Here is an 11,052-nt window from a genome sequence, read left to right as displayed (position 1 = left end):
GATTATTTTTGCCTGTTACTAACATATGCACAAAGACAAAATATCCTGTACCACAGTGTGGTGAAGGGTATAAAAATCGGACCACTGCTTTAGAAAAAAATACCATAGAAACAAATTCGGGCCTCAGCTGAATTTGAGTTTTTTTTTAGATAAGCATCGGGTCTCTGAGGCTACTTTTTCTATAAAAAAAATCGAACTTTAGCAATTATTTGAGAATATTATTTCATAAGACTTAAACTTCTTCTAAATCTATTTTTTCGTATAGAAAAAAAAATCGGCCGTCAGAATCTGAGGCTATGGAAAAAATTCCGGTCCCTACTTATGAGATTATTTTTTCTACAGAAAAAAATCGGTCTTCAGCTTTTGAGGCTATTAATTTCTATAGAAAAATAGTTCGGGTCTCAGATTTTTTTTCTTTAGAAAAAAGTCTATTTTTCGTTCCCATACTAAAATTTCTAAACAACTAAAATTTATTACATCCCAAACCCCTCATTACCTCCGACCCCATTAACACCTGTTTGTCATGTTCTAAATTTTGTATATTTTTTTTTCTAAAAAAATTCTAAAACTTTTCTAAGAATGCCTATTAAGTAAAACTACAACAATAACTAAAAAAATAACTACAAATCATACATAGCAAAACATTTGTCATCTCAACCGGGTTGTGTACATATATACGTATGTATCTGTGTGTAGATATATAAGTGTGAGATTTATATCTATTTTGGTTAAAAACTCTTCATTAGTGTTGACAGTTTTGGTTAAATGGGGTTGGTGTTTAGACTGAATTGCCCGGTTGACTGGTTGGTTGTTAACTTGGTTTATTACACACCGCAACATGTTTCTGGTGTTAAAAACTTACGAAGAAGAAGAAGAAGAAAAAAACGATTTGAAAAACTCAACAATTTAAGCTCTAGTGACAAGAAAAAAAATATGTGACAATTATAGCCACATCTTAAAGAAGACGAAAAGCAAAAACAAAAAGGAGAGAAAAAACAACTAAACGCCTTGGTTTTGGTGGTGCTTGGCTAACACCAAGCTGTGGATGAGCGTTATTACATTCTCAAGACCAAGGTAACGATGACGACGGCTTAACAATGTCATAATTGCTTAATTTGATAAACGAAAAAAATAAAAACAACAACAACAAAAAGGAAAAGAAACATAAAACTATGACAACGAAAATGTGGAATCTAATAAAAGGCGACATAATCAAGACAATTAAAGAGGGGTGCCATCATAACGAAAAAATCCGCAGAAGATTAGGCTCGATTTTCTTATGGAAAAATATAGACACAGAAGCTGAGGCTCGAACATTTTCACCTATAAGATCAGATCCTATAGAAACAATAATAGCTTCAGCTTCAGTCTGAAGAGAAACATAGCATCCAACGAAGGTTAGACCCTGATTTTGTTTCTATGGAAAAACTAGCCTCAGAGGAAACTGAGGCCCCAATTTTTTTCTATACCCAAAAAAAGTCTCAGACAAAGCTGAGGCATTGATTTTTTCTATAAGAAAAAATAATAAAAAACTGAGCCATTGAATTTTTTTCTAAAAGAAATCGAAACCTCAGCTTCGTCTGAGTCTATTTTTTATAGAAAATAAATCAATCTCAGTCAAAATTAGACTCAGTGGAAGAAATTAGCCTCAGTCGGAGCTGAGGTATCAATTTTTTATTTAGAAGAAAACAACAGCCTTAGACAATGCTGCGGCTCCGATTTTTTTCTGTATGAAAAAATAGCGTCATATTAAACTGAGGCCCCGAACTTTTTTTCTATGCGTAAAAATAGCCTCATACGAAGCTGAGGCACCGTTTTTTCTATACGAAAAAATAGCCTCAAACACTAAGGCTCGAATATAGCCCCAGAAGAAGCTGAGGCTCGATTTTTTTCTACAGCAAAAATAGCCTCAGGCGAAGCTGAGGCATCGACGTTTTTTCTGTACGAAAAAAATAGACTTAGACGAGGCTGAGGCACCGAATTGTTTTCAATAGCAAAAAATCAGATAAAGTATAAGCCCGACTTTTTTCTTAGAAAAAAGAAAACAAAGTCTAAGCTGAGACCCCGATTTCTATGCGCAAAAATCAGTCTCAGATGAAGCTGAAACCCTGATTTGTTTTTCTATAAGCAAAAAAGATACCCTCAGAAGAAACTGATGCTCGATTTTTTTTAAAAGGAAAAAATCCTCAGATGAAGCTGAAGCTTGATTTTTTTCTGTAGAAATAAGCCATGGAAGAAGCTCAGCCCGTGATTATTTTCTATAGAAAATTATATTTCTCTGAAGAAAAAATAGTCTCAGAAAGAACCTGAGGATATTTCCTTTAAAATAAAATCAAGGCTTGATTCGGGTCTCAGTTCCTCAGTGGTCTCAGAAGCTGAGACCGAGGCTCCCTTCCGCTCGTCTATAGTGATTTAATTGAGATCGTATATAGACATTTCTCTCTCAGCTCGTCTCCATAGACCCGATCATCTTCCTCCGGTTAATTTATGTAAACACCTTTCCCTTCGTCTATAGGGACTCTCTTCGGATCGTGGTTAAAGACTTCTTCAGGTCGTCTATAGAGACGCATTTCAGCTCGTTTCTAGAGATTAACTTCAGATTGAATATGAATACTCATTTCCATCGTCGAAAGAGTCTCCCTTCAGCCCATCTATAGAGGTTCCCCTGGGCTCGTCCTTAGAAACTGCCTTCAATTTGCAGGAGATACCTTATTTTGTTCATCTATAGAGACTCTTTTTCAAATCGTCTATAGGAACTCCCATTAGTTCGTCCCTAGAGACCCCCTTCAGTTCGTCTATAGGGACGCCTTTGAACATATCCACGGAGATTACCATAAGGTGGTCTTTATACACTTTCGTCGATAGTAGTGACTTTCTTCAGCTCGTAAGATGGCAGTGACTGTCTTCACCGCATCTACAATAGTGACTATCTTCAGCTCATCTATAGTAGAAACCCCCTTCAGCTCGTTAATAGTAGAGACTATCGTCGAGCTAAATGGAGTTGATAGTAGTGACCCCCTTCTCGTTGATAGTAGTGACCCTCTTCTTAAGCTCATCGATATTAGTGACCCCTTCAGCTCGTCTATAGTAACTTCAGCTCGTTAAGAATATATCGCCATCAGCTCGTAAATAGTAGAGACGACCTTCAGCTCGTAGATAGCAGTTACTCCCTTCAGATCATCTATAGTAGAGACCCCCTTCAGCTTATTGATAGCAGCGACTCCCTTTAGTTCGTCGATAGCAGTGACCCATCAGTTCGTCAATAGTAGTGACCCTCATAATTAGTGACTACCTTCAGGTCGTCGATAGCAGGCACTCCCTTCAGCTCATCTATATTAGGGACCCTCTTCAGCTTGTCGATAGTAGCAAATCCTTTCAGATCTTTAATAGTAGCGACTCCCTTCAGTTCGTCGATAGTAGTGACTACCTTCAGCTCGTCTTTAGAAAAATACCTCTCAATTGAGTCTGAATTTTATTTCTATAGAAAAAAATGTATATGTTTTCTTTATCTCCCCTTTGTTTCTATCTCTGTCATTACGGTAGCTGTTTAATTCTTCTGTTATAAATTAAGCTTCCCCCCACCTCCCTATCGACTTCAATTTCAATCAGCTTGTAATCGCTTTATCTTTGATCGTTTATCAGTAGCTTGATTTGTGTGTTCGGAAAACAATATCTGTGTGGTGGATTGGAGGTATGGGGACGTGACGACTACCAGTTTGCACCTGCTAAAATTACAAGGGTCCGTCCATCACATCATGGATTCCTCCTTTTTATGTCCTCTCAAATCAAGTTGGAAATCTGTTTTTAAAATTACACAAGAAAACAAAAAAGAAATTGAAACTGAATGCAAAAATCGTCAATGCAAAAAAATGCAAGGCGACATAAACAAGAAACCTGAAAACTTAAAACGTCAACGACAGCGCACACAAAAGAAAATGTGAATGACGTGAAGGAATAAAAGGAAGGGAGACAAAAAAAACGAAAAACGACAGCATATTCTTTTTCGAAGAACAATAATAAATGTTAAACAGCTTATCATGTCCTGAAAGGAGGAGACAGGGCAGGAAGTGAGGTAGGGAGTAAAACGACAGGAATAAAACACAAAGGAAGCCATGGACAATAAGACAAGGTTTTATAGTTGGCAAGAAAGAAACAAGTTTACAATTTCGTGGCCAATTTTGTGTGACAATCTTCAGCAGAGGCAGAATGGCTCCGCCAAAGATGCTGCTGTGGCTGTCACTATCGTGGCCAAGTTGTCTTTCTGTTTTAGCCTCAGCAAAAAGAAACTGAAACTGAATTAAGTTGGCCAGCAGCAACCAGCCGAGGAAGAATAAATAAAGAAATCCAATGAAAATAAAAACGCCAGCCCAAAGCAACGAAAATGCCAAAACGGATGCTGAGGATTCGTCGTCGTCGTCTTCGTTCTTCATTCTTCGTTGCACACCACCAGTTGCTCTGCGACAAATGCCACTCAAAGAAGTGGCGGCCGGCCGGGAGTTGAATGTAAATCCTGGCATTAACAACCCCAATGGAGACAGACAGACACACAGACAAACATTATGGCCACCATAAATTGTAGTAACTCGAGGGGGGGAGCTGCGGGACAGAGGGAACAACAATTGTCTTATTGTCTTGCCGAATACACAATGGTCGGCCAACCTCCTCACGTACAACTTAAAGCAGATGATGCAGTCAGGCAATCATCATCCATTTGAGAGTGGCCATAATCATCGGCATCTGAATCAACATCATTATCCTTATCATCATCCTCATCATCGTTCTGATGATGACGATGATTATCGTCATCATTTTCCTCCTCATCATAATGGTATGTTGCATATGCGTGTTGCAATGCTGTTGTTACCACTTCGTTCATGATTGCATCATAGCCAGGCAGGCAAGCGGCCGGGCAGGCATTCAGTCAGCAAGTGCCTAACTGGCTGGAAGGCAACAATCTCCTGGATGGCTGGCATCTTCCAACACGTTTTCCCCTCTACTCTCTCCTTCATTTTTTTGAAAAATTTTTACTGCGCTAAGTCGTTGTTGACAACACTAGCCAGAGTCAATTATTGGTGGAACGAGAAGCAGCAGCAGGAGGATGAGCCATGTTTTCTGGCCAATAATGATGACGATTGTGATGATACCTTTATGAGGCTTTGGAGTTATTTTTTATCTCCTTTTTCCACTTCTTTTTTGTTTTGAGTTCACAAATTGATGATGAAGCTTCAGCTGCCGAGGTGTGATGATGTTGATTGCCAAAACTGACTGGCTGACTGACAGACAGACAGACATTCGGACAAATGAAGCAGAAACGGCCGAACCTTGGGGAACAAAATTAAAGGCTTGGTACCTTTTCTCTGATGACAATAAGGAAATAATTATTTACTGATGAGATATTACGTGCGGGATTGCGGATCAATGAGGGGTAAAACTGGTCAGGAAAAATATTTGGAGACAGTCACTACTATCTACGAGCTGAACGGAGTCTCAACTATAGATGAACTGAAGGGGATCTCTACTATAGATGAGCCTAGGGGAGTCTCTACTATAGATGACCTAAAAGGATTTTCTACTATCTACGAGCTGAAGTAGGTCTCTACAATACATGAGCTGAATGAAATCTCTACTATAGATGAGCTGAAGGGGGTATCTACTATTGACGAGCTGAAAGGGGTGTAGATGAGTTGAGGGTGGTATCTACTATAAATGAACTGAAGGGGGTCTCTACTAACTACGAGCTGATATTAACGAGCTGAAGGCGGTCACTACTATAGATGAGCTGAAGGGAGTCTTTAGTATAGACGAGCTGAAGGCAGTCACTTCTATAGATGAGATGAATGGAGTCTCTACTATCTACGCGCTGAAGGGAGTCTCTACTATAGATGGGTTGAAGGGAGTCACTACTAACTACTAGCTGAAGGGGTTCTCTACTAAAGACTAAAGGGGGTCTCCAAAATGGAGAGTATTCGTGCATAAACAGAATGTGTATCTATAGGCGACAAAATCCGCAATAGATTTTCAAGTATAGAAAATCGGGATCTCAGCTACGTCTGAGGCTATTTTTTTCTATACATAAAAATCGAGGCCTCAGCTACGTCTCAGTTTCGACAGTGGCTATTTTATCGTATAGAAAAACATTCGGAAGCCCCAGCTTCGTCTGAAACTATTTTTTCGTATAGGAAAAAATTGGGACCTCAGCTATGTCTGAGGCTATGGTTTTGGATAGAAAAAAAATTCAGCACATCAACTTCGTCTGAGGCTATTATTTCGTGTAAAAAAAAATCACGACCTCAGCTCTATCTGAGGTTACTTTTTTCGTACAGAAAAAATCGGGTCTTCAGCGTCATGGGAGTCTATTTTTTTTCTTATAAAAAGAAATCGGACCCTCAGCTTCACCTGATGCTATTTTTACGTATAGAAAAAAATCGGCACCTCAGCGTCACGGGAGTCAATTTTTTTCTTATAAAAAATCTTTCTTATAGAAAAATGTTTCTTTTAAAAAAAATTGGCCCTCAGCTTCGTCTGAGGCTATTTTCCCGTATAGAGAAAAAATCGGAGACTTAGCTTCATCAGAAACTATATAGAAAAAATCCGTGCCTCAGCTTCCTCTGAGACTATTTTTTCATATAAAAAATCGCGGGCCTCTGAGGCTATATTTTTGAATAGAAAAACATCGTCTGAGCAATTTTTTCTATAGAAAAAAATCTCGGATCCTGAGCTTCGTTAAAGACGCTTATTTTCTATAGAAAATCGGTAATTCAGCTTCATACGAGGCTATTTTTTCATATACAAAACAATTCGCTAGCCTGGGACTATTTTTTTACAGAAAAAAATTAAGAGCTTCAACATCCTCTGAGGCTATTTTTTCGTATAGAAACAAATTCGCGAGCCTCATCTTTGTATGAGGCAATTTTTTCGTATAGAAGAAAATTCGCCAGTCTCAGCTTCCTTTGAGGTTATTTTTCTATAGAAAAAATCGGGGTCGTAACTTCGTCTGAGGCTATTTTGTTATAGAAAAAATTCGGGCTACTTTTTTCTATAGAAAAAATCGTGCCTCCGTTTCTAAGGCTACTTTTTCCTATAGGAAAAAAATCAAGACCTAAGCTTCTGATAAAACAAGGGGTCTTAGATTCTGAAGCTATTTTCCTATTAAAAAAGCGGACCTCAGCTTCTGAGACTATTTTTTCCTCACTAAAAAAAGTACTGACTTTAGCTTCTGAGGCTATTTTTTTCTATGGATTTTTTTTTTTTTTTTGCCCTGATTCTATAGAAAGAAAATCGTGTCTCCGTTTCTGAGGCTACTTTTTTTCTATAGGAAAAAAATTGAGACCTCATCTTCTAACACAATTTTTAATATTTATTTTTTTTTTTTTGTGATAAATATTCTCTATGACTTTTGAGGCTATTTTCCCCATTGAAAAAATGAGGTCTTAGCTTCTGAGGCTGGTTTTTTTCTACGGAATTTTTTGCCCGTAAAAAAATGAGCATCTACTTCGCCTGAGGCTATTTTTAATAAAGAATCTGACGCCAGTTCTTTTTAATATTATTAACCTCCCCTAATATTTGTCTTCCCTTTCTCTTTCCAGGTGACATATTATCTGGCGTCTGTTTTGTTGGCCAATTGGATACCCATTCCCTCGGAGTGTTCCTCATCTTACCCCTCTGCATTTATCTCTCCATCGGAGCCCTATTCCTGCTAGCTGGCTTTATATCACTCTTCCGCATTCGTACCGTTATGAAAACCGATGGGAAGCGGACCGATAAACTCGAACGCTTGATGATGCGTATTGGATTCTTCTCAGGCCTTTTCATCCTACCCGCCTTAGGCTATCTCGGCTGTCTCTTCTATGAATATTATTATTTCGATGAATGGATGGTACAATGGCATCGTGATATATGTCGTCCTTTCTCAATACCTTGCCCCCTGCCAAGGCCAGATGGTTCCGAGTCGAGGCCTATTTTCCAAATTTATATGGTGAAATATTTGTGTTCAATGTTGGTCGGTGTGACATCGAGTGTGTGGTTGTATTCCAGTAAGACTGTGGTAAGTTGGCGTAATTTTGTCGAGAAGCTGCAAGGGAAGGAGACAAGGACAAGGGGGCAGGCGTATGTGTAAAATGGAGGAGGAGGAGGAGAGAAAATTGAATGCAAAAAACAAGGTTCTAGTTTTTAAGGTAATTTAATGATAAGAAATGCCGAAGGGCAGTTTAATGAATAGTGCAGTTTTTTGTTGCTGTTGTAATAATTTGTAAAATATGATGACCCCCTCCCCCACTCACTTACAACACAGCGGGAAATGCAAATGCAAAGTTTCTAACTAGAAGAAAATGAAAAATAACAAACACAAAGCAATTGAGTGCTCAAATTTTAGAGAATAATAATAAAAAAAATAATTTTTTTTTCACTTCACCTATTTTCAATACACGAATAAAAAAATAATATTCGAATGATCACAATATACTCAAGAATTTTAAACACTGAGAAAAAATACGAATAGTTTCAGTTTTCAAAAAGAAATTATCTCAGAAAGGAATTATTTTTAAATTCACTAAAACCAGTTTTCAATTCTCAAATCGTTTGCCAATTTAATTTTCAATAATATTTGAATTTGATGTAGATGGGAGCGTATTAGTAATATTAATTAAAATGTACCAAAAAAAATACCTCGGAAAGTAGGATTGAGTGTATTTCTATTGGAAAAAATAGCATCGAAGGATGCATTTTTTGTATAGAAAATATTGACTAATAGTTAACACAGAGACTAAGGTTGAAAATCAGAGACATGGGAAAAAATAGCTTACTTTCTGGCCTTCATTTATTTCTGCGGCCTGGGACTCCAAATTTAATATTACAATATTCTCAGCGATAGATTTTGATTCCATCTATTAAAAAAGACCTTAACAACATATTTTTTCCATGAAAAAATACCTCAGAAACAGAGTCTATTTTTTCTGGAAGTGGTAGCGTATTAGTAATTTTAATATCCCCAAGGCCACGTGGCGTATAATGTATGCCTGCTTCATTGTTACTTATACGCAACAAACCTCAGAAACTGAGATCGACTTTTTTTCACCAAAATACTGCATTGGAGATGTTTTTTTCTAACGAAAAAAAATAAATATCAGTTCTGAGCTTCGGAACGAAAAAATAAATATCAGTTCTGAGTTTGGAACGTATGAGTAATGTGGCAACTGATATACATCATACGTCATAGGGTATTTCGAATTAAAATTACTAATACGCTACCTCTGCACATAATGAGGAAATTACATTTATTTTTGGATTATTATTTCGATATTTCAGACGGAATTGTGGAATATATTAACATTAGGTAGTTGATGCCAGAGAAAGAAATATTCTACGGAAAATTGTAGTATGCGTCACCGAAGAAACAAAATCTGTAGATATAATAGATGTCACTGAAAAATTAGCACCAAGTTGGTCTCAAAGGCATTTTTCCGAATTTTGATACTTTGGGTGAATCGGTGTATAATTTCCCGATAAAACTTCATTTTAGGCGGTTAATACGAAAGAGTGAAATATTCTTTGTCAAATTTGACTATAGGTCACCGAAGACTCCAAGGCCGTGGTTATAACATGTATCACTGAAAATTGTTACCAAATGTAGGTGAAAATTAATTTGTAATTTTTAGGCTATTTTGGTACTCTGTGCCAATTGATGCAACTGATTACACATATTAAGTGATTGATATTAAAGAAAGAAATGTTCTACGGAAAATTTCACTATAGGTCACCGATGAAACCAAGTCTGTAGATATAATATATATCACTGAAAAATTTAGATCAAAATGGGTTAAAGGTATTATTCCTAATCATGATACTTTGGACGACTAGGTGCTTAATTTTCCCATAAAACTTTATTTTAGGCGGTTGATACTAAAGTGAGAATTATTTTTAATTTAATTTCACTATAGGTCACTGAAGAAACCAACCCTGTAGATGTAGTAGATATCACTGAAAATCGCTACCAAATTTAGCTTAAACATCATTTGTCATTTTTGGGTTATTTTGGTACTTTCGTCGAATTGACACAAATTTTCATCCATTATACTTCAATTTTGGTGATCGATGCTAGTGAATGAAATGTTCTACATGAAATTTCACTCTAGGTTCCCATAGAAACCGAAACCATAGATATGATAGGTGTCCCTGAAATGCCGATTCTACATTGGACTTAGAAAAACAAATTAATTTGGTTTATTTTAGGTATTTTAGGCGATTTGAGGCGCATTTTTTCCATTAAACTTCATTTAAGGTGTTTGATACTAAAGAAGAAAATATACTACATAAAATTTCACTATAGATCGTCGAAGAAACGAAATCTGTAGATATAATAGAAATCACGGAAATATAGATACCAAATTCCGCTAAAAGATAAATTTTCGGATTATTTTGGCAAGTTGGGTGAAAATTTCGCCATTAATCTTCATTTTAGGTGGTTGATGCTAATGAAGGAAATATTGTACATAAAACTTCACTATAGGTCACCGAAAAAATCTTAACGGTAGATATAATAGGAATCGCTAAAATGTCAATACCAAATTCGAGTGATTAGTAAATTTTGGGTTATTTTTTGTACATTGAATGAATTGATGCCGATTTTTTCTATTAAACTTGATTCTAGGGGGTTGATGTCAGTGAACGAAATATTCTACACCAAATTTCACTATTGGTCACCGAAGAAACCAAGTCTATAAACTTAAATGATATCACTGAAAAGTTTTCACTAATTTGGATTTAAATCATATTTTTCAATTTTGGATTAATTTTGTATTTTAGTCGAAATTTTCTATAAAACTCCATTTTACGTTCTTGATACCAAAGAATTAAATATTATACATAAAAATTCACTACAGGTCAATGAAGAACGAAAATCTGTAGGTGTGATAGATATCACAGAAAAAGCTTTAATAAAATGAGTTCATTTTTCGAGCATGGGGTGCGTATTAGTGTTCTTAATTCCCAATGACCTCCCTGGCGTATGATGTACAGCTGTTGTGATGTTACTTATACGCTCCAATATTTCGTTCT

At 36.6% G+C, this 11,052-nt stretch overlaps 1 protein-coding gene across 1 annotated transcript; it reads left to right on the top strand.

Moving 5' to 3' along the window:
* The first annotated feature begins 5,955 nt into the window (after positions 1-5,955).
* Positions 5,956-8,119, top strand: LOC133337251 (frizzled-like). The gene is made up of 2 exons (XM_061545500.1): positions 5,956-5,962; positions 7,587-8,119. Exons 1-2 carry the CDS (start codon positions 5,956-5,958, stop codon positions 8,114-8,116), a joined length of 537 nt encoding a protein of 178 aa, XP_061401484.1. The 3' UTR covers positions 8,117-8,119.
* The last annotated feature ends 2,933 nt before the right edge of the window (positions 8,120-11,052 follow it).

The sequence above is a fragment of the Musca vetustissima genome, unplaced genomic scaffold (genome assembly GCF_032173495.1).
Source record: "Musca vetustissima isolate MV318-11 ecotype Yass unplaced genomic scaffold, APGP_CSIRO_Mvet_v1 utg96298, whole genome shotgun sequence".
Lineage (NCBI taxonomy): Eukaryota > Metazoa > Arthropoda > Insecta > Diptera > Muscidae > Musca > Musca vetustissima.
The sequence above is the reverse complement of the archived record's forward strand: the minus strand, read 5'-3'. Positions and strand labels throughout refer to the sequence as shown.